Source organism: Gavialis gangeticus, unplaced genomic scaffold, assembly GCF_001723915.1.
Source record: "Gavialis gangeticus isolate Ggan-Ray unplaced genomic scaffold, GavGan_comp1, whole genome shotgun sequence".
Lineage (NCBI taxonomy): Eukaryota > Metazoa > Chordata > Crocodylia > Gavialidae > Gavialis > Gavialis gangeticus.
In genome coordinates, this window is record NW_017729008.1 from 42,756,355 (window position 1) to 42,779,437 (window position 23,083).

The window sequence follows — 23,083 nt, forward strand, 5'->3', positions numbered from 1 at the left end:
CAGTGCCAGCCCAAAATTCACTGGTTGCATCACTGGGTATAGTCCTCAGCTACATTCTCTGGCAGGCAGTAGTGGTTCCTACAGCACTGCTATGACCTACTCACCAAATAGCAACTATAGTAAGGTAATAACTATGACAGCTCTTGTTGGAAGAAGTTGGAATTTACTTGTTAGACCAGGGGTGGGCAAAATGCAGCCCGGGGGACATATGCGGCCTGCCAGGCCATTCTATCCGGCCCATGGGGCCCCTGAAAAATTTAGAAAATTAGTATTTATCTGCCCTGGGCTGCTTGTCATGTGGCCCTCAATGGCTTGCCAAAACTCAGTAAATGGTCTTCTGCCCAAAATAATTGCCTGCCCCTGTGTTAGACCCTTGTAACGTACACTGCGGAACATGATTTTTGAATTGCCTAGATCCTTGTATATTTACACGTTTGCAAGAATGGAAATAGTATTCTGAGTTGGGTCATTCATTCTTCTTAATAACATTTTATATGCTTTTACACCATCTAACATGAAGTATGGCTCAGAATTTAAAGAAAACGCCTGAAACCCAAAAAAATTACGGAAGCCAAAGTACCATCTAGTTTAGTAGCAGTTACCACTGCAATGACAAGTTAGATAAATGGATGTGTAGATGAATAACTTGAATTTCTAGCTAAAGTTAATTAGGATTCCAGTATTGTAAAATGGCACAGTCATGCATTCTGTTTCATACAGGCATCTGCCTTCAGTCCCTCTCCTACTGGGTCACCATACCCCACCAGCATTGGACCAGTAGAAAGCAGTGGGCTGAGGTCTCGGTACCGTTCTTCACCAACACTATACAACTCCCCTACTGGCAAAGAAGACTACATGACAGAACTAAAATCATTAGACAGCTTCCTTCGAAGTGAAGAGGAGAAACAGCATCGAGTTCAGCTGGGTAAATAAATGACTGTAATATTCCATAGATTCACTTACAGATGTTAGGGGCTGGAAGGGACCTCTCGAGATCATCAGGTCCAGCACCCCTGTGCTTGGGCAGGAAAGACTGCTTGGATGAGATGACCCCAGCAAGGTGAGCATCGAGGCATTTTTTTAAGGTATCCAGAGTAGGTGATTGTACCACTTCTGGCGAGAATCTATTTGAGACCATGGACACTTGAGTTGTAAAGAAGCTTTTCCTTATGTCTAATCTGAAGCAGTCTTCTAGCACAGCATTTCCCAACCTTTTTCATCCAATGGCACACTTACATAAATAAAAAAAAAAATTGTGGCATACCGAGGGAGGGGAGGGGTGGTGCCAGACAGCCAGACGCAGAGCGATGGGGAGGTGGTACAGCACTCCCTCCCTCTCCCCCTGCTACTGCAGCGGACAGACACAAACAAGACATACGGGGGGTGTCGCTCCCCAAATGCCATGGCACACCTGTTCACGTCTGACAGCAGTTGGGAAACGTTGTTCTAGCAATTTATGACCATTAGTCCTAGTCTTCCTGTGGGGAGCCCTGGTGACCAGGTGTTCTCCCAGTCCCTTATATGAGTCCTTTATATATTGATGGGCTGCCACCAAGTCCCCTCTGAGTCTTCTCTTCTTCATGCTGAACAGACCCATGTCTCTCAGCCCCTCATTGTATGGCCTGCTCTCCATACCTCTAACCATACACATAGCCCTCCTTTGGACTTTCTCAAGCTTCTCCACGTCCTTCCTGAAGTGTGTGTGGTGTCCAGAACTGGACACAGTACTCCAGCTGTGGCCTCACCAAAACTGAGTAAAGTAGGAGGAGGATATCTTGTTTGAGATGCATCAATAGATGCATGCCAGTGTTTTGTTTACTTTGCTGCCTGTGGCATGATATTAGTGGCTCACGTTCATTGTATGGTCTATCAAGACCCCCAGGTCTCTTTCGGTGGTGGTGCTGGTAAGTGTAGCACTGCTGAGCTTGTAAGTGTGTTATGGGTTGTTTCTCCCCAGGTGGAGGACCTTACACTTTTCAGTGTTGAAAATCATCAGGTTTTCATCTGCCCACCTTGCAAACCGGTTCAGCCTGTGTCCCCAGCTTATCCTCTAGCGTGACTGCAGTCCCTCATAATGTGGTGTCATCTGCCAACTTTGCAGTCCACTTTTAACACCCGAGTCCAAATCATTAATGAACATGTTAAAAAGCACTGGTCCAAGTACTGAACCCTGAGGGATGCCACTGGTCACCAAGCGCCATGTTGACTCAGTTCCATCTATTATTACTCTCTGGCTCCTACCTTGGAGCCAGCTCCCCAACCACCAAACCATTGGGTTATCAAGGCTGTAGTTCTCCAATTGTACCATGAGCATGTCATGGGAGACCAAGTGAACTGCTTTTTTTGAAGTCCAAGTATATGACATCAACCTCATCTCCCTTATCCAGGCGACCTGTTACCTGATCGTAGAAGGAAATGAGTTTGGTAAGGTATGACCTGCCCACAACAGGGATTGAAGTCAAACATGGGCCTGTAATTCCCTGGATCCTCCTTCCTTCCCTTCTTGGACATGGGCACCACATTGACCCTCTTCCAGTCTTCTGGAACCTCTCCCAAGTGCCACAAATTCTCAAATAGTTTTGCCATGGGTCGTGTCAGGAAGTTAGCCAATTCTTGTTGCACTCTTGGGTGCAGTTTGTCCAGTCTTGCTGACATTTAAATGTCCAGCCTCTCTAGATGTTCCTTCATGAGATCTTCACCAACTGTTGGCGGGTGATCACCCCTACCTTGATCATCCTGTATCCTGTCAAGCAGGGTAGCGCCCTTGGATTGGTGAAACACAGACACAAAGTAATCATTTAGGAGTTTGAATTTCTCTTAAGTGTCAGTTGACAGTTGTCCCATTTTGTTCAGCAGGGGTCCAATGCTTCCCGTGTTTTTTTCTCTGACTTCCTGTGTATCTGAAGAAGGACTTTTTATTCTTCCTAATCACTATTTTTTTAGTGATGGAAAAAGACTTAAAGAGCTATATCTAGTAGGTATTCTGGTTCTTCTCACGTATATCAGATAGATGCCAGTATTAGCACAGTCAATTTAAGTCATTGATACCTACCTACCTTTTGAACAGCTCTCCCAAGGTGCTTTTTGAAGTCTGATAAAGAAGAATGAAGTCTTCCACTGAATAGATTAGAGGTGAAGCAAAGCTGAGTGAATTCTGCAGCCCTCTGCAGTACAGAAACTTGGGGAAACTTTTCTAGAGAATTTCTCTTCGCAAAGTTTGTTTGGCAGTAAACAGTCACTAACTATTTGTTTCCGGGGATAATTTCAGGGAGTTCAGATTCCAGCTCTCCTTCAAGCAGTCCGACATTCTGGAACTACAGCCGTTCCATGGGAGATTATGCACAGATTCTGAGGAAATTCCAGTACCAGCTGGCCTGCAGGTCTCAAGCTCCATCAGCACACAAAGATGAAGCCGACATGAGTTCTAAACAGGCTGCAGAAGAGGTATATAGAAAACTGAAGCGAACCAGTAGGGGAAAAGATACAATTATGAATTTTAAAATAAATATACAAAGGCTTGGATATAACTCACATTCACGAGGTTGGAAAAATGCCATAGTACTGAATTGGCATCATATAGTTTAGGGTGTTGGTTGGATCCACCCTGCATAGCCATTCTGCGGGCCACTGGACATATGGGGACATTGCCTGCTGCAGAAACTGGGACCCTTGAGGCCCAGTGGAAAGGGTAGTTGACAACAGGAGGGTGAGCGAGGGCTGATGCAGCCCCACTTGCCACTGACCCCATTGCCGCCCCATGTTGCAGCAGCCACACCGTCCTCCATGTCCCATGCAGAGATAGCACAGAGGGCATGCAGTGGAAGTTGTAGCTTTGGTTCTGGCATGAGAAGCATGGTAAAAGCCATAGCTGCACCGTGGGCCCTGTGCTGGACTCAGAGCTGCTGCTGCTGTTTGCGCCATGGTCCAGATCCTGGCCTAGGGTGCAAGGTGGGTTTGCCATCCCTGATACAATTGATAAGAAAGCTTTCTTTATGTCCACCAAACTCAAATGCAAACAGCTTATTTTGGAAATATGTTTGCCAGTAGAAAGCATCACTGCTTTATATGGTGTAAAATAAATAAAAATGGACTCCTGACTTAGCACATCAGGATTACTGCTGTGTGAAATTTATATTCATTCTGCAGGAAGTAGTGGAAGTCAGTAAATGCCCTTTGCCTTTTAACCATTTACCATTTTGACCAGATCTTCACAAATATACTAACTACATAGTAATATAACACAGAACTTACTGCCTAGCTTTTTGAGACTAGCAGTTAAACATCATCTTCACAATTCCTGTTGTGGAATAACTTTTGTCTGCCATTTTATACTATGGATAATTTTTTAGATTTATAAGTGTCCTCTTAACTGGTATGTAGTAGCTGTGAAGAAGCTAAACATACAACAAAAATCTTGCATACATATATACTCACAGAATTCTGAGAAGTATACTGCACATAAGAAATTAATGTATAATTGGGTCAGATAATAACATTTTCATCCCTTTTCTCTACTTCACACATTGATTCCTTTCCATCAAGATGCATCTTTTAGAAATCCTACTAGCTTAGACCAATTTTATACTAATACGTATAGCTAAAGGAATTGAAATAGTGCACTTAGATTTAGTACATTTAAGTTAGTTATACAATTCTCATAATATATCAAATGTGTCTATATAGCTATATCTATCTATAGATAATGAGTCTCTGATTTGGGTAGTCTATAAGGTGCATCTCTACCCTACCTTCTCCCTTATCATATATCCTGTGGGGTATGGCCATTCTAAAACCTCCAAGGTTTAATGTTTGTTGTAATTAATTTTAAAGATTACCTAGCTCCTTTAAAAAAAACAAACAAACCCTTCTTGGTATTCAGTCATTTTTTTGAGACCTTTGCAATAAGGCTTTTCCATTCTGTAACTCTATTTGCATAGGTTTGGGCAAGGGTAATGATGAATCGACAACTGCTTGATCACATGGACTCCTGGACAGCTAAATTCAGAAATGTAAGTATCAGCAATGCTCTTTAGAGACTAAAGCTTCAGTGCTTTTCCCTTGTTTCTACAGAACTCCTCTTTAGTAAAATTGAGCAAATCAGCATTTGTACAATTTTAATAGGAATCAACTTGATAGATTTTAATAATCTTTGATTCTGAAGAAAACTCTTGCTTTTGATTTGAATGTATTATATGAGAATCAGTACTGCAAAATGGAAAAATACCAAGCTGCCACAGATGGTAGGAATAATTCCAGAGTGTGTTTGAGGATTAGTCTGTGCTCACGCAAGTACAGACTAACATGCAGCGTACTCACAAGACAGCTGCTAAGGCACACGTTCAACCTGAACTCGTGCACTTATGACTTCTCTGTTTTGATGACACCCTGAAAACTTCAGATTGTAAAGTTCAGCCACGTTTGAGTTACAAACAGAAAGATCTTAAAATGCAGTGAAAATGGTCAGACTTGTTTTTCCTCTTCCGCAACTCAAACCGATGACTCAGTTTTCCTCAAACATTACAAAATTGTTCACCTAGACTCAGCATAAGCTTGGAAAATCCCAGCCCAAAGGTTGACTTTTTCCAAAAGTTCAAAACAGCTGAAAAATGCTAAAATCCAGATATAATAGCACAATGCTGTAGCAAATGGAGATTTAGTTGCATTTTAAAGTAAAATAAATAACTTACTGTCAGTTTGTAGCTTGTTGTAGATCACAGCATCCGTGAGGAGTGTCATTTTTAAGCCAGTTAGAAGAGCAGTAAAAACTAAGTAAACATTATTTGATGGAAGAAGAGATTATTGAGTTGGGAGAAGACAGGGCTATAGGAGGATTTCATAGTCTTCAAAGACAAAAAGTGTTGTTTTAAAGAGGATGATCAACTTCTGTGTTTCTACAGGGTACAGGATAAGAAGTAATGGGTTTAAATTTCAACAAGAGAAATTGAGGTTGGATATTAGAAAGAATTTTCTCACTATGTGGGTGGTTAAGCACTGGAACAGATTATATAGAGAAGTTATGGAGTTTCTGTCATTAGATGTTTTTTAGATGCGGGTCAAAACTATTTGGCTAGGATGGTCTACAAGTGGATGTTCCTGCTTTGAGGAGGAGATGGACTGAACGACCTCTGAGATCCCTTCCAGCCCTTTTTTTTTTTTTTTCCATTTTTTTATGATTATGATGCATATCCTCCATATTCAGTGGCGGATAATGATGTGCAGATGCTGAGGAAGTCTGGCCGATCCATTGGTCTTGAGTCCCATCAGCACACAAGTATCATAAATTAAATTCCTTCAGAGCACTTCTTCCTTCAAAACAGAGGTCAATTTATGCTTTCACATGTCCATAACTTACCTGTTCATGGATGACTTTCTGCATGTTCATAGCATCTGAGCTGTATTAATAAGACCGTCACTTGCAGATCAAGAGAAATGATCCTGCTGCTGTATTTGGCACTGAGGATGCCTCACTTGGAATACCGTGTCTAGCCTTAGGCACTGCAGTTTAGTTTGGATATTTGGAAGGTCTTTCTCACTCTGCGGATAGTCAAGCATTGGAGCAGGCTAACTAGAGAGCTTGTGGAATCTCCATCCTTGCAAGATTTAAGAGCAGGTTAGACAAACAGTCATTTAGGATGATGCAGGGATGGTCCTGCCTTGAACAGGGAGTTGACTAGATGGCCTCCAGAGGTCCCTTCCAGCCCTACTTTCTATTATTTTATGATCTTGTCCAGCTATCCAAAAAGCCTCTATCTTGATCTAGAGATGTTCTTTAGTCTAGATGTTTCTCATTGGACTCTTTGACATTTTTTAGAAGGGACTAAATAGTTGTTCAAGCCCCTACCTTAAAGTGGTACTCCACTAATACAATAAAATTATTTTTTGCCCTCTTCGTTGCATTTATTGTTCACTTCCTTACTTGCAGTCTTCACAGTAATGAAGATACTGCTTTGAGTAAGCTAGCATCTCATAGGTATTCTTGTTGCTTCTCACCTTTTCACTGTCTCTGTTTCTCCTAGTGGATTAATGAGACTATCTTAGTGCCACTTGTACAAGAGATTGATTCTGTGAGCACTCAGCTGAGAAGAATGGGATGTCCAGAGTTGCAGATTGGAGGTATAGATACGCTGCAGTTCATTTGGTTTGGCTTCCTTGATTACATGGGCTAAGAGCCACCCTGCCCCCCCTACAAAGCATCCTCCCATTGTACCATGCCACACTGCACTATGGGCCCTGAAACCCCCAACTGCCAGCTCCCTGGCCCCTACAGAGTGGAAGCTGGAGGAAGATGGTGAACTCGGAGCCCCTGGCAGAAGCAGCAGCTGGAACAGTTGGGGAATAGTGCCCAGGTGGGGGCCCATGGACCACAATTTAGCCACTCAGGGCCTGTGTGTTGGACACCCTTGCCTTATAGTAGCTATATTTGGAGCAGTCTGCTTGTGTATGCAGTCTTACTCTTTGGGCTCTTTACAATAAAGCTGCACTGTGCTTCATGTAAGGCAGGAGTTTGCAACATATGGCTGTGGGCTGGATGCAGCCCACAGAGCCTATATCCAGCTCATGGAGCCTCGGGGTTTTGCCTGTGCCCACACTGAGGCTGGGCAGCTTCCAGCTGTGTCAGGACTGCTACTGCTCCCCCTTCCCTCAGCTGCAGCACGGGCACAGCTTCCAGCCAGTTGGGAGCTACTTGCAGCTGGGATGCAGAGGTGGGAGCAGGAGGGAAGCGGGGAGAAGTGGCAGCGGCATGGATGGATCCAGTTTGCAGCTGCTTGGCCCCAGGGTAGCTCCCCACCCAGCTGGAAGCTTTACCTGCAGTGCAGCCAGGGAGCAGGGGGTGGGAGAAGGAGCAGCACGGGCCCTGCCTCCAGCTGCCTGGCCCTGCCGCTGATGTACTGCCAAGGCCACCCAGCCCATGTTTTAAATGTCAAATAGTCATCTCTTAAACGATGGTTCCTTGTACTGTGTACTGGGCTGTACTTAGACTCTCCAAGCCCTTCGCAAAAGGCATGGTCTTCCTTTACGCTCAGAGTGCCTAGCAGTTTTTATAAGCCATGAAAACATAAAGGACACCACCACAACAAATCTTGCTCCCACTGAAGTTAGCTCCCTGGAAACAGAATCGGGCACTCAGTTAATGTGAGTAATCAATCATACAGCATGCCAGTTATTCTTGGGACCTGTCCTCACAGTGCAACAAGCAAGCTAGCTGAAGAAGATACTGCCTCTTGGTAACTGTTATTACCTGGGTAAAGGAGCCTGTTCAGTGTTTTGCAGCAGCCAGAGATCACGTGTGCTGTCTCTTTGTCTTCCAGAAGCCAGCATTAGCAGTCTGAAACAAGCAGCTCTTGTTAAAGCTCCACTTATCCCCACACTGAATGCTATAGTGCCATACCTGGACCTTACTCCAAACCAGGAGTATTTGGTAGAAAGGATCAAAGGTAATTGGTCATCGTGCAGACTTAAAAATGTGCTTTGTCATAATTTCCCTGTGTCAGGCATTAGTGATTATCATGTCTGTCAGCAACATTTGAACTTGAGCCTCAGCAGGTAGATGAAAGAGGCTGCTTTTCTAATAGTGGAAGTAGGAAGTGGAAAATACATTTTCTTTTTTTTTTATCCTGATTTAATGGCAAGCGATCTTCAGGTAACTTTCAATATGCTCTAAAAACAAAGCTTTGCGTCGTTCACCTTTTGCATGTGTGCTTTGAATACTTGTTGGATTTAATTTTTTTTTTCATTACTTTTTCCTACCCTGCCTTAATTACGAGTAAAATTAAGTTGCCAATTTATATGTCTTTGAAAATCTAGTGAAGACTTTTAAAAAACTTACTGTACAAGTGTGGTAGTTGTTTGTATTATTGTACAGGACCATAGGTGATGCATGGTATCTAATACTGACATCAGAGGTTGCTTCCTTTAACTTCTTGCCCTGTGATAACTTCATACCTTTTTCCTTTAGAGCTTTCCCAAGGAGGCTGCATGAGTTCATTTTGTTGGAACAGAGGTGGGGACTTCAAAGGCCGTAAATGGGATACAGATTTGCCCACTGACTCTGCTGTAAGTTTGCACAGTTTGGCTTGGTATGATGTTAAAATGCACTATTTTGCGGTGCCAGTGGTAAGAATAGGAGGCAGAGATGCAGTATGCAGATCCTAAACCCCTCTTGCTTTACTTGGCTAATCCCATTGCACTCCGTGGGATTACATAGGAGAATAATGTAAACTGGATGTAGCCCCACATAGACCATGAAAATGCTATTGCATATCTTAATCCAGTGTCAACTCCTTATTTAGATGCAGCTGAAAATCCAGTGAGAGAGTTGTGTGGGGTCCAAGCCTGACTCGCTCTGTCTTCAGTACAGCAGCTGTTTTACTGCACTGAGAAACAATTAACAATTAAGTAAAACTTCTGCATTCAGATAACTCCTAATACAAGGAAAGCCCTTCATCTTGATTAAATGACTAATTCCCTTCACCAGAGCAGGTGGCAAATTAAACAGAGTTGAGAGAATAATAAATGTGGATTAAGTGGACTCTCTGCCTCATGCCCATTAGTTGAATTGTTTGCTGTGAAAATCTGTGTGAATAGCTCAGAGAAGGAGTACATCTCCTAGTGAAAGAGGGACTCGGAGTGCTGCTCAGCCCAGTCATCCGAAACACTTTTCATCATAAACACCACCTACATGAAAGTTCAAATGAAACAGCTCAAAGGTGGGAGGGGGGCGCAAAATAATCTAAGACGTTGAAAATAAGCTTTACAGGATGAGATTTTAAGGTGCTCAACTTCTTCAGCATGTTGAGTAGAAGGCTATGAAATGATTGTGTGTGCAAGGTACCCACACATGGAGCAGAGATGAGGTAGCAGGAGGCTTTTTCGCCTTGCTGAGAAAAGCATGAAATATGTTTGAATGCTGGACACTCATCCTAGGGAAAGGGCTGGATTTCTTAGCTATGCAGGTTATTAAGCAGTGGAACAGCCATGACTTTCTACATCTTTCAACAGAACTTATAGATAGCCTTTTAAAAGATGCACTTTAATCCATCTTCTGGGAGAAATTCACAGCCAGAGTGTACAACGGAAGCAGGCTACATGGCTGTGATTGACAGATGGTCCTTTCTGGCAGTCTTGTTCTTGATGGGCCTTGAGAAAAGACTAGTGTGCATTGCCCAGTGTGCTTGTTAACACCTGGAGCTTTGCAATAGGACAGCAATTAATAATGGATTCCAGGTTTTCAGGGTGTTAAACCGCTCTCTGCAGGGGGAAAGAAAATTCATCCCTTCACCCCATTGCACAACAGGCCAGATATATTCTGCTACTTTTTTCTTTTTTTGAAGCATCAGGATTTGACCACATTTTGCTCATGAATCATACAGACCATCTTGGCGATGTTCTGCCTTCCTCTGTAACATGGGGGATGGGTCACATGCTGGGATCTTCTGGGTATATCTCCCCATATCAATTCCCTGCTGTTGCCAGAGCACCTTGGTGGCACTTTGGTTTCTCCTATCCTCTGCCTCTGGAACGCAGTTCAGTCGGCTGAAGATTGAATTGCTTTTGTCTGACTGAAGCCTTTTAGCTTAATATAGGTGCATGTGGGTGAAATGCAAGCATCCAGCTAGATGCTGCAGTGGTCCCTTCTGACCTTAAAGCCCTGTGGCAATGAGTTAAAAATACTTGTCAGAGAACTGACCCAGTGAATACAACCTGAGTACAAAAAATCACTACTAGCTCTCCGACACGAATCTGCAAGGGAAGATGCTTTACATCCATACCCTGAACCAAGTGGGAATCTGCCAGCTATCAAAGGGAAGCCCTCATTGACACAAGGCCAAAAAACATCCTGGAATTCAGCCTGTCTTTTCTTTCCAATACCAATCAGAGGAGATGTGCATTGAAGAGACTATCATGAAGTCCTAAATATCTTGTCAGTCTAAACTTCTTGCTTCGTATGTAGACACCCAAATGAGTTACTAGTCTAAACATACAGTGAAAATTAAAAAGGAAGGTGCCACTGGTTCTAGTTATCTTCCTTGGGGGAAGGGTAGAGTTGATCAGATTGCCAGGCTTTTTTTTCTGCAAAACACTTGCCCCCAGGAGTTTACAGAAGTGCAGTTGTTATAGCTCTGTCTGTGTAAAGGACACCCTAACAAATGGTAGTGGAAGGGGGTTGAAATAAATAACAGTGATTTGTGGTCAGTATTTGCTACTGAGTTTTGAGATGCCGGTGTGAAAACACCTTACATGTGAACCTGGGCGTAGCACCTGACATACAGAAGTGATCTGTCCCCATTGTGACCAATATTTCGTTCAGAAGACAGATGAAACTCAACATCTTGCATCAATATTCAGACCCATGCAGTGCCTTGGTTTAAATGCTAAATTGTCTTGCCCCTTTGAAATTTGCCTGGTTAAATCACAATTGCAGTAAAGCCACCCACTCTCAGATTCTTTAATTAGTAAATGAGCCTATTAAAGATTAATCGCTTTGTTGTTGCACTTAGTTTTACAGTCTCATGGGCACAAAATTTTGTATTTTTCCTCCCAGATCATTATGCACGTATTCTGCACTTACCTTGACTCCAGGCTGCCACCTCATCCTAAGTATCCTGATGGCAAAACATTTACCTCTCAACACTTCGTTCAAACACCAGATAAGCCAGGTATTGGCATTCTTGTATGGCTTTGTATCCATTTGTATAGGTGGTATTTACTGCTTGAAGCAGGATGCAATGCTCAAGTCCGTTTTCTCTCAAACTTTTCCTTCACAGACATTTCCAATGAGAATGTGTTTTGCATCTACCAAAGCAGCATCAATCCTCCCCACTATGAGCTTATCTACCAGCGCCATGTCTACAACCTGCCCAAGGTCTGAACATGTTGGCTTTCTTCTGATACTCAAGACGACGATGCGCTAGCTGAACACTCTGGCTCAGGGATTGGCAACCCCTTGCACACATGCCAGAGCATGGCACACAAAGGCATTTTGGTTGGCATGTGCGCCTTGGGGCAGACTGCAAGGACGAGGCCAGGGCTGCAGTGCCACAACAAGGATTGGGCCCCTTGTAGCTCCCCCACCATCCTGGAGGCACGCATACCCCCACTGCTGGCAACAAGAGCTGGGGCTCTGCAAACCCCAGTGCAGCTGCTTGCACCCTTGCTGCCACCTGCCACGAGCAGCCTGGGATCCATGGCAAGCAGCAGGGGCCCGTCCAGAGCCATGCCGGCTGTGGCAGATAGCTGGGATGCTGCAAGCATCTTCCCCAGGGTCCATGGAGCCCTGGCCCAGCTTGTTGCTAGCAGCAGGTGCGTGCATATCTGGTTCAGATGGGAGGGAGCTGTGAGGGGCCTGATCCTTGTTGTGGCAGCACAACAGGCCTCCTCTCTGCCACCCACCCTGAGGCATGTACCCACCACTGGCAATGAGCCAGGCCAGGGTTTCACTGCCCCTGGTGCAGCTGCTTGCACCTCCTGGCTGCCTGCTGGAGCCAGCCCCAGGCTCTGGGCAGGCCCCTACATCTTCAAGTAGAGGTTGCAGATGTTTCTGGTACTCTAGCCAAAAATGTTGCCGCCCCTTGCTCTAGCTGACCTCAGCTATTAAATTTTATTGATTAGTCAATTTTATTGAGTAGGGAAGTTGTCTTTGGAATATCAGAGAGCTTAGCGCAGAACAAAAATATGACCATGATCTAATGCTAGCATGTGGCCTAAATATGCTATTAACATAAAGTGCCTGAGTAGAGTACCTAAGTGATACCTTCCCCTGTTACACATACATTATTAAAGGAATATGTTTAAAACAGATTAGCTAAACCAGTGTTCTGTTCTGATTCCCTGGTGGCTGCCTCTTAATTGCAGGGGCTAGTGCTGGGAAAACTTCTCATTAAGCTGAACCTCTGCTACATGTTCATAAATGCAGTGGGATGTCTGACCGAACCTGGGACCCTTGTTGTAGAAAGGAATGAAAATTGTTTCAGCCTTTAAAATAAATGGTCATAATCCACCCTACAAAATAATTTCATGTTGTATTTACCTAAGTGGAACAAGTGAACAGTATCCCAAAACTAACTTGATTCCCAGAGGTTTGCTTTGACAAAGATGCCCCCAGTGCAATTTTGTAACAGTGTAGGGCACCACTATACCGAAACTTCAGACAGGAAATGAAAGCTGTTAAATTAGAAATTAGGCAGAGTGCTGAGGCTGAATATGTTATATGTGACATAATCTTCACCCTCTTTTCTCCTTCTGTGGATTCAGGGCAGAAACAACATGTTCCATACCTTGCTAATGTTCCTGTACATCATAAAGACGAAAGAATCTGGAATGCTTGGGTAGGTATTGAGTGCTGTTTCCCTGCACCTCATGCAGACTTTGAACAGTAACTGTTCAAGCTCCCAAAAAGCAGTTTAGCTCAAGCTCCTACATAAGCAATCTGTAATCGTCATTGACTCCAGTCAAAGAACACTGAGCATCCGTTTTCTTTCTGCCTCTTCCAACATTGCTGGCTATCCCCCCTGAGCTTATGTTGTAAAGCTCAACCTAACTCAAAATGTGCATTTCTAACAGTAATACAGATATTTTGTTCTTCTTTTCCAAGCATCAGACTAAGACAAGGGCCTCCTTTTGATCTTGGGTATAAATCTGTACCTCCAAAGCCTGCCTCCATTTTCATTTAGTTTCCAGTGACCGTTAAGTTTGCCGTTCAGGATGACCTCTTCAAACACAAGAGCTCTGAACTGAACTGCCATGGAGAAAATTCAGCTCCTGTGTTCCAGAAGATATTAATTCATAGCAGAGACTGAAATATGCTACTTAGAAGCATAAGGGAGCTGTTTTTTACCAAGCAAGTTAACTTCCTACAGAAATCTGGGATAGGAAATCTTAAGTTTGGGGAGTCCTAAAGAGTGCCAAATGGATTAAGCAAGGAAAATTAGCTCCTCTTTGAAATAAAAGTAGACTTTATTTTAAAACTTCTTAAATTCATGCAGGCATTCATGTGCATAACAAAAAAACCCCAAGTTTTCTACTGCTTCAGTGATTGGTGGAGCCTGCTAGGGAACGCTGTCTTCTCTGTACTAAATGACTGGCTAACTCTGCCCTGAAATAAATGTCATTTATAGATAAGCATAGTTATTGTCATTGCCCCGGTATCTCTGTTTTTGGATTTATATCTTTTATTATCATCTCTACAGGCGAGTAAATCTTGGCTTATCGGGAGTGAATGTTTTGTGGATTTTTGGAGAATAATACCTGTGTTTGCTGTAGCTGGCCTCCAGCTTAAATGTAAGAAACACCTCTGCCTCTGCGAAGATAACTGAGCAGCTTAAATACACTCGTTGCCTTGAACATAGACTTGCTGTGGGACAAAATACTTACTTATCTCTGCTTTGTGGACAGAGGAGATGTTTACATTTCATATTTTGTTCTTGTGAGAATATACTTTTTTTTTTTAAACAATTTGAGCGTGGAAGTGCTCCAAGTCGCTGTGATTCCACATCTGATGCCTCTCTACCAGTTCCTGCCTTGAAACATACTTGACAAGCCTCAACCGTTCTTTTAACTGAGATGCTTTTCAGAGCTCATTGCTGTGGCTACTTCACTTAGATACAGCCCCCTACACCAGCAATTAAACCTGGTGAAGGCAGGATCCTGCAGTACAACTGGGATTGCCCAGCTACGGGTGCACATTGCTGTTGATTTCTACTACGGTGCAAATGCAAGATCCACGAGCTCCAAGGGAAGCTGCATGGTAACCAGATTTCTCTTGTGCTCAAGATGTTCAGAGAAACTGTTTGTTAATTAACATCTTTATCATATCTGATCAGAGAGGTTCATGGCCATCCTCGCAGGTGCCCCGTATGCAGGATTTTTCTAAGACCACTACATTTCTAAGGTGACTGCCCTGGAGAGATAAATGAAAGGAAGCCTCACACCTAACTCACTAGTCAGGCTTCACCAGTTTGGATTGCTCTCAAAAGAACTGAGGTGCCTTTTAAGCTTGACTTTTTTTTTGAGTGCAGTGACACATGACTTGAGCGCAGATGCTGTGGTACCCCAGCTTCATTTACTTTTTTAAAACTTTTTTTTTAAAAGTTCTCACATTGGTGTTTCAGCTACTAATCCTTGATTTTTTTTTCAGGGATATTTCTGTGAGATGTAAAAACCACTCTAGAATGGAAAGGGGTCTCTTATGTGCTTCAGGGCACTTTAGGATGCTTACATGAGAATATCCCTAGGAGCACAGGTACATATTCTGGTCCCAGCTGATCTTCATTGCTTGGAATTTCTCTTTAACCGAGAGAAATGGGCACAGCTTGGCTGGGAAATGCTCACAAACCTCCTGGTGTTCCCTCCTCTGGTGCTGAGAGTGATTGCCTACAAGCAAGAATCAAACTGGTGACTTGATCTCCTGTCTTCCTTGGGTGCCACATCACCTGGTTGGATCATCAAATCAGCACCCATGTCATGTGCAAGATCTGCTCCCTTTACTAGAAGCTTATATGATGATGGATGAGGATCTTCTGGTTTTGGACATAACCCAATGTAGTGGTTGACAGTTATCTAAGCAGTTGTGCGTAATGCAAGCTAATTGCTTGTTAGAAAACCAGTTTGGAAAAAAAAACAGGTGCTTAAATGTGTTTACAAGGTGTGTTCCTAAAGCCATTGCAATTCCTGGTGAAACAGGAAGTTTTAAAAATGTGTAGTTTTTAACTCTTTTTATATTAGGGAGGATGTATTTCAGAAACCCTCTGGGAGGGGTCTTCATCATTCACTCCTCTGAAGTGTGAGTTTATAACAGGTGTGCCTGCTTAGTTTTACCCATCAGCTCACGCTGGCCAGGAAATCCAGACATTTTCATGCCACTCCAAAGCGCAAAAACACTGAAATCCTGCCAAAAATACTCATCCAGGGTTCATTAAATGTGCTGCCTGGATAGACATGTGCAGAGCATACAAAACCTGAATGAGCTGTACTGTGACTTCATGTTCCTTGTACCATGTTTCCATTTTTGAATGAACTGTGGATTGCCTGCGTACACAAGTATTTAGAAAGAACAGCGTTGGCATTTTTCATGTGCTTGGTCTTGTTACCATTCATTTATTGTTTTGGGCAGACACCTGGCGTTTTTTAGCATCAGCTGGATTCCTGTTTGTTGTAGGGCCTACAAATTGTTGCAGATGATACTTTTGCCAAAAAGTTGAGAACGTTACTTGGAGAGCAGACTGTTAAGAAAATGTTCGATTCAGTGCCTGTATTAAATGGGGCTGCCTTGTTTAAACGTGTGTGTGGTTTTTGTGCAGTAACATCTCTTGTCCATACTGATGAGTTGTGGACTTATTCCCCCCCCGTCATGCAGTTTACTGTCAGAGTTGCATGAGAGTTGATCTGCAGTAATAAACCATTAACCTTCAGTGCGATGGGCTGCGTGGCTCCAGTACTGGAGTCCGGGTAGCACGTTTTAGTTGGGGCCGATAACAGAGAACTGATGAAATTTGGAGCCTATGTATTGGAATCCCTTTGCAAAGGTTTTGTACAAAGTGAAGGGGGTATATTGTAGTGAGTTGAACCAGTAAAGTTACTTCATGTAGCCCACTTCGCTTCCTGGTTTAACTTAATAAAATAAAGGCCTCATGCGGTAACATGTATCTGAGGGTAGAGAGTAGTTTTAACATTCACCTTCCATCCTGGAGGATGGCGCAGCTAGCAGCATTCAGTGGCTGCAGTTTTAAAGCATCTAGTGTAAAAACATTTGGTGGGTTCCTTTGAACTTGGAGGTTATTTCTTCTTCTCCTATGGTCACTAAATAGTTTTGTACAAGTGCTACGCTACTGAAAGCAGAATTCCTCAGTCATTCAGGTTTCCAACCCAAATAAAACAGGACTTCACCCAGACAAGTTCTTTATACAAGTATATATCAGGGCTGACACCTTGTCCCAGAGATATCTTCCTGAAGGCAAGAAAACAAACTAGTGTGAAGAAATATGGAAAACAAAGGACATTTGTGATCAATGGTGTAAGGGAAGATGCCCCAGTTTTTATAAAACTTGCCACTGCTCCCCTGGAAGTGCCTGCTACCTGAAGAACAGTTACTGCTCTAACACTGTAACCTGGTTTTGTCAGTAAAAGTTTCCTGCTGCAAGGTGTGGCACTGAAAATAAAGAGCTTAAACTACTGTATTGACTTGCAGCCTCAAACATGATTTGAAGGCAAGAGGATGTGTCCATGTCCCCCCACCCCCCATGTTAAATGGGAAAAAAACCCTTGCCTTGGAACTGAGTAAATACAATATGAACAGGACATGGTCTTAGTTCCACACATGGTTCCCATCCAGTTCCTAGTGAATGGGTGTCCAGCCCCAAAGTAAATGCATCTTGGCTCTTTGGCGGTAACCTCAGGAGAAGGCCAACCCAAGAATGGCTTTGGGACAAATTCACGTCCTTTGCATGGTCTCCTTCACCTCGCGTCTCAAGATCTTTGCCCATGATGCAGCTGCAGCCACCTGCTATCTAACACAGGCTCGGGTTGATCTGCATGTATTAAACACTGCTTGTCTTCCTAGGCTGAGCTGCCTGGAGGGCTGGCTCTGTCTCACACATTTGAAAAATACCTTGCCTTGGAAAGCCAAACAAGACATCCCTGTAACCTAAGATGGAGCAGGGTTCTGCACTGTTTAGTGCCTTTGCTGTGAATAAAGCCTCCAACTCCGGTAGGAGAAATGCATCTCACAAAGGAGCAATGTGAATGCCAACTGCTTCATTCAAAATGTATCTCGCTGCATCCTGACAGTCTGTCCCAACGGTTGGCCCGCGCTGAAAATACTTTGTTCACCTCTTACTGAGCCCTGTTCAAAACCTTTGCTCCTCTCTTCCCTTCGCATTGGGAAGAGACAGTATTCCTGCCATCTGCTCTCGCAAAGTTAAAGAAGGGAAACAGTGGGTGCATCTACATGTTCAGTAATGCGCAGTGCCTGTTGTGCATTCAATGTAGTACTTGCAAAAGGAAGTAAATGTGCAGTAGGCTGTCCTACTCTGCATTAGTGCGATCACATTTTGTTCATGATGGTTAATGTGCAGTAGACTAATGTGCATTTAGTGTAATAGTCCAGTTTTTGCTGTGCTGCAACGTGCAGCCAACCAGTCTATGCGTTAAGTGTCATAGTTTCTAGGGTCGGGAGGGACCTAAACAGATCTTTAAGTCCAACCCCCTGCCCTGGGCAGGAATGAGTGCTGGGATCATAATACCCCAGCCAGATATCTATCCAGCCTCTTCTTGAAGACCCCCAAGGTCATGTAGAGTGACCCCCCACACTCACGTGCAGTGTTTTGTCTTTGTCCAGGATTTAATCCCTTTGAAAGGAAAAAATCTGCTAATACATCTGTTTTTTCACTCTAAACGTGTTTCTTTCTAAGAAGGTCTATCTAGATGGTCTTATTCACCAGCCAATTTCTGGTACCGCCATTGGACTTACTAGACAGTACTCAGTGGGCACGTCTACATGAGACATTAAATGCGCAGTAGACTCATTCTAGTGTGCATTAGTGCATCATGGCAAAAGCTGTGCTATTGCACTAATGTGTAGTAGAATGAGTCTAGTGCACATTAGCATCACTACAAAGGTGTGCGCCAGTGCTACTGCGCAGTAGTTCAGTAGAGTTAGTCCCTGTTATTATCCCAGAGCTAGTACCTGTGCGTGGAGTTAGTACCTGTTATTACAGGTACTAAACTTAACGTGTCATAATTATGGCACATTAATACACACGTAGATATGCCCAGTGTCCCATGCTTATACTACCCATAAATGTTTTCCCCCAAATCATTCATTTTTTTTACTGACTTAGTGGTGTCCACATGCAGTCTGGATTGCACGCGGAAAGCCATTCTGTTTTTTCGAGAGGACTGTAGCGTACATTGGAATAGAAAAATTGAATCTGTCACGATAAATGTGAGGACAATCAATCCTGGTTGGAGCCGTGAAATACTCTTAGTAATATGCAGCTGCTGTGTAGAGCTATACATGCCTCTCCACAGATTTCATGGGCCAAACATATCCCTTGCTTTGAGTCATGCTACTGACGAACTTGCCCCATCTGCTCCATCAGAGCTGTGACCAGAGGAAGGAGTGATGGCAACAGGGATCCCCGGCTGCTTGCGGCCCCCTCTGTAGTGCCGCTAAGCCGTGATACGGCATTACAGCCAGCCACAAAAGAGCTGCCATATCCCAGCCGGTCTATAGCCTGACACCGCTAAGCATCAATAGCTCAGGTGTTGGAAGCAGCAGGCCCCGCTGTCCCTGTGAAATTCCGGGTGGCAGAAGAGTAAAAAATCACAACCTTCTCGATGGCCGCAGATTTGCTACTGTACAGGCTCCACCTGCTGAAACCCAGAGGCAAGATGATGTCGCTGCCACTGCATCGACCGCTCTGCTCTTGCGTTGTCCCTTTCTTCCCATCTGGCCACATTGGAAACGATCCCTCTTTGCTCAGTGCATCGTGTACGGCTCTGGTTGGATGGTATCAGCATGATTATTAACAATCAAGTCTCACGTTTCAATAAGATGAAGGAGTTGAGACCCGAGGCAGGGTCTTTCCCCCTGGCTTATACCCCTGAAGCATCCCAGTCCTGCCCCCGCCTGGCCTGGGGGCTGCCACAGAGCCGGCGGCTGCGAGCCCCACTTGAAGCGGGCTCTTTTACCCCAGGCTGCGGAGGCCGCGGCCCACCTGCGCCGGCCGGGGCGGAGATGCTCCGCGCCGCCTTTAAAGTGCGCCGCCCGCCCGCCCGGCTCTTGTGTCCCGGCGGCAGCGGCGGCCATGGGCAGCGCGGCGGAGCGCGGGCGGCGGCGCTACACGCACGGGGCTTTCGGTGAGCGGGGCCGAGGCCGGGGAGGAAAGCCCCGCACCGCTCCCGCGGGCCGGGCTCTTCCCTCAGGCAAACTCGGGGCGGGAGGCCGGCCCCTGCAGGCGCGTCTCCCTGAGGGGATTGAGTGGGCCCCGGTCGCGCGGGCCTCGGGGGTGGCTCGAGGCCCCCGGCAGAAAAACGCCGGTCGGCTTTTCACTGCCTTCCCACTACGGGGAAATAAGCGCTGTCTTCCTGCCGCAGAGACGATGCCGGCGCGGGGGGGTCCCCGTGCGGTCTCCGGGGCGGCCTCGTGAAGCGGGGCGGCGCTGACGCCCCCCGCCGGAGGAGACCTTGCTCTAGGCCGTGCCTGCCGGCTTCTGCACCTGCGCGCCTCCCTCGTCTCTTGCCCACCTGCCGGGCATCTGAAATCATGGGTATTTCACTCACTTGTTGGCGGTTTGAGTCGCTTGGGCCTTCCCTGCTTGGAGACTGCCAGCCGCAGATGATGGGGAGACTGCTGCTCGAGGCAGGGCCGACCCTGTGCGGACCAGGCGAAGCAGTGCCTCTGCACTCTCCTTCCCGTCATGTCATGTCGCTGGCAGGGCGAGGCATCTGCTTGGATGCTCTAAACATGCAGGGTTATAAAAACAGGGCTCGAGTCCCTGCGCTGAAGCAGGTGCTTGGTCAGGAGCAGCAGCCAGGTGTTTGGCTCGTCTTCCTCCTAGCTACAGGCCGGACCGTGGCTGGGGTGGAAGAGGCTGCAATAGCCACGTCCTGTCCCGGCGTGGGGGTGAGTCTCACGGTCTCCCTTGCTGTGTCCTTTTTCAGACTTCCCGAGGGAATTTGACCACAAGCCCGATGACCACCGGAGGGGGTCGCTCTGCGACCGGCAGTGTGCGGCCATCAACAACACGCAGGGCGACCTTGGGGACATGCACTCGGGGTCTCATCAGCACAGCATCATGACACCCAGGATCCTGCCAGGTGAGCGGAGGAGGGAAGAGTGGGCTACAGATGCCTCGTGTGCCATGCTGGGGGGACGTGGTCCCTACTTCAGTCACTGTGCCGATTACCCAGGGCCCATCGCGGGACTTGTTGGAAGCTGAGAGGGCTTGGTCTCTTCTGCTGGGGTCACACCAAGAAGCAGCCTGGACGCTCCTTGGTGCAGATGAAGGGGACGTTGATACCACAAGCTAGAAATACATGTGGTGGTGATGCCCTTCCTTCTCCCATTTCTTTCTTCCCCTCTGGATTATGTTACCATTTGACCTAAATTGTGGCTCTCGGGTGTCCTTGGTTCAGTGCTCTCCACAATCTGGCAGGCACCCAGAAAGGGACCCGAGCCATCCTGCCCTGCTCCAGAGGCCCCAAAGCTGGCTGCTCCATCAGGTGTGAGCTGTTAGCAAGGCTGCTGCATCTTGCCAACCCAAAGGAGGGTGATTCTCAAACTTTGCTATGGTGCAGACCTCATCTCCATGAGAAACCTGGGTCTTGTGAACAGTCCTGGGGTTACTGCAGTAGTGTTTTTTTTTCCAAACATCTGCCCTCTGTCCCTCTTCTGGATCTGTGGAGAGGGCTGGTTTCACTTCTGCCTTCCTCCACCTCTCTGATGTGGAGCCAGGATGGTGCTGTGCTGTGCTGTGCTGTTGGTGGGATCCCAAGTACTGCAAAACTGCTGGGCTGCAAGCTGTCGCTCTGCGATCTTGGCTAACCCAGGGTAAGTCATAACTGGGTACCTTCCCACTCTCTCCTGCAGTGATCTCCACACCAGCCTGCTACCAGCAGCTCTCGGACGAGTTGCCAGTCTGTGACAGCTGCCCCTTGAAAACTACCATCATGGCAGAAAATGAGGTGGAAGCTGCCAAGCTCTCCAACAACTACAAGGTCAGCTCGGCCTCCTCCCCCTCGGGCTCATGGCTGCTGGTCCCATCGTCCTGACCGCTACTTTCTGGCTTGGATGTGCCTGTGCACCTCTGTTCTCTGGGGCAGGGCCCTCTCCTTGCTGCACTGTTGTTGCTCCAATCCTCTGCAGGGGGGAGCCTGGGGTTCCTAGAGCCTCAGTTTTTTGTTAAGCAGATGCTTTCCCCTGGGAGCAGACTCTAGGCTGGTGCTGTCTGCTCAGTTGAACCTGGGTAGTAGGAAAAGACTCCAGCATTGGAGCTGGAAACACAAAGCCTCTTCCATAGCTCCTTGCTAGCTGGAGTTGAAAGAGCTGGGCCTGGCCCTAGCAGAGGGGAGGCTGCAGCAGTATCCCAAAGCAACCTGTAGGCAGATGTGGCTAGAGGAGCAATAGATATTAGGGTGCTTCTGGGTCTGCACTGGGTACCCAGGACCAGTGACAGGGCTTAGCTTGCCAGTATAACCTGGGCACAATCGCTACCAGTATTTTGGGGGCTTGGGTCGGCTCCACTCCACCTGGAGGTGGTGACAACACGGCTGTAACAAACTAAACATGCACCCTGCTATGCTGTGAGGATTAGTAGCAGCTGGGTGATGGGTATCTGGCTGCAAACAGGTTCCAATAATCAACTTGATTGATCGTGGGGCATTATACTAATGCACCTCCCAGATTGTCCTTGTGTGGCCCTCCTAACATCTCACTTCATGTGGAGTTGGACTCCTTTAACTCCTATTACAAGCTGCTGCCTGGTTTAATTGTTGGGATGTGGCAGAAGCTGCTGGCAAATAGATGCGCTTCTTCATTGATGGGAGAAGCGCAAACATTCGGAGCGATCAAGTTGAAATGGGGTCACTTCCAGACTGGACCCTAGGAGTAGGGAGCTGTATGAATACCAGCTGTTGCCCGTGTCTTGTGACCATAGTAGAGTCCCTTTTTGCAGTCTGATTTGTAGCTAGCTCCATGGGTGTATGTGTGAGACTGGGATGGGCCAGGAAGGGCTGTTAACCCCTCCTGCAGGTAGGAAAACTGAGGTCCCAAGGGACTAAGCAACTTCCCTGCTTCCCCAGGTGCTCTTAGGGAAACTGAGCTTGTCCCAGACCTCTCACTGGCTTCATTTTACCCAAACCAAGATGCAAATCACTGATCCTTCAGAGCAGAATATCCTGAACATTCTTTTGCAGGGAAAGCTCCTACCCAGGGTCCTGGAAGGAGATAACACTTCACTCCAGCCTGTGAGACAGGGCTGCTCCTGCTTTCTGAGCATTAGCTGATTCTCAAACTGCTGAGTTTGGTTGGTTGGTTGTCCTTTTTTTTTTTTTTTTTTTTTTTTTTTTCCTTTTAACCATGCAGGGG

The 23,083-nt window shown here is 45.9% G+C and overlaps 2 protein-coding genes across 3 annotated transcripts in view; both read left to right on the top strand.

The window, feature by feature from the left end:
* TMEM209 (transmembrane protein 209) overlaps positions 1–16,273 on the top strand; it is a 28,011-nt gene extending 11,738 nt beyond the window's left edge. Inside the window, exons 6-16 of one of the 2 annotated variants that reach the window (XM_019509668.1) lie at positions 66–124; positions 721–925; positions 3,269–3,444; positions 4,938–5,009; positions 7,017–7,113; positions 8,310–8,435; positions 8,957–9,054; positions 11,543–11,657; positions 11,766–11,863; positions 13,252–13,325; positions 14,187–16,273. In XM_019509668.1, the coding sequence (XP_019365213.1) occupies positions 66–124; positions 721–925; positions 3,269–3,444; positions 4,938–5,009; positions 7,017–7,113; positions 8,310–8,435; positions 8,957–9,054; positions 11,543–11,657; positions 11,766–11,863; positions 13,252–13,325; positions 14,187–14,241 (1,175 nt within the window). In that variant the 3' untranslated portion in view covers positions 14,242–16,273. Of the gene's footprint in view, positions 1–23; positions 125–720; positions 926–3,268; positions 3,445–4,937; positions 5,010–7,016; positions 7,114–8,309; positions 8,436–8,956; positions 9,055–11,542; positions 11,658–11,765; positions 11,864–13,251; positions 13,326–14,186 lie in introns of both variants that reach the window. The other variant, XM_019509667.1, reaches the window with a different exon arrangement.
* A 3,507-nt stretch (positions 16,274–19,780) lies between these two features.
* Positions 19,781–23,083, top strand: part of LOC109292278 (putative cation exchanger C521.04c) — a 16,104-nt gene continuing 12,801 nt past the window's right edge. The window contains exons 1-3 of the mRNA XM_019509669.1: positions 19,781–19,854; positions 20,659–20,814; positions 21,587–21,714. Coding sequence (XP_019365214.1) covers positions 19,803–19,854; positions 20,659–20,814; positions 21,587–21,714 — 336 coding nt within the window. The 5' untranslated portion in view covers positions 19,781–19,802. The remainder of the gene's footprint in view (positions 19,855–20,658; positions 20,815–21,586; positions 21,715–23,083) is intronic.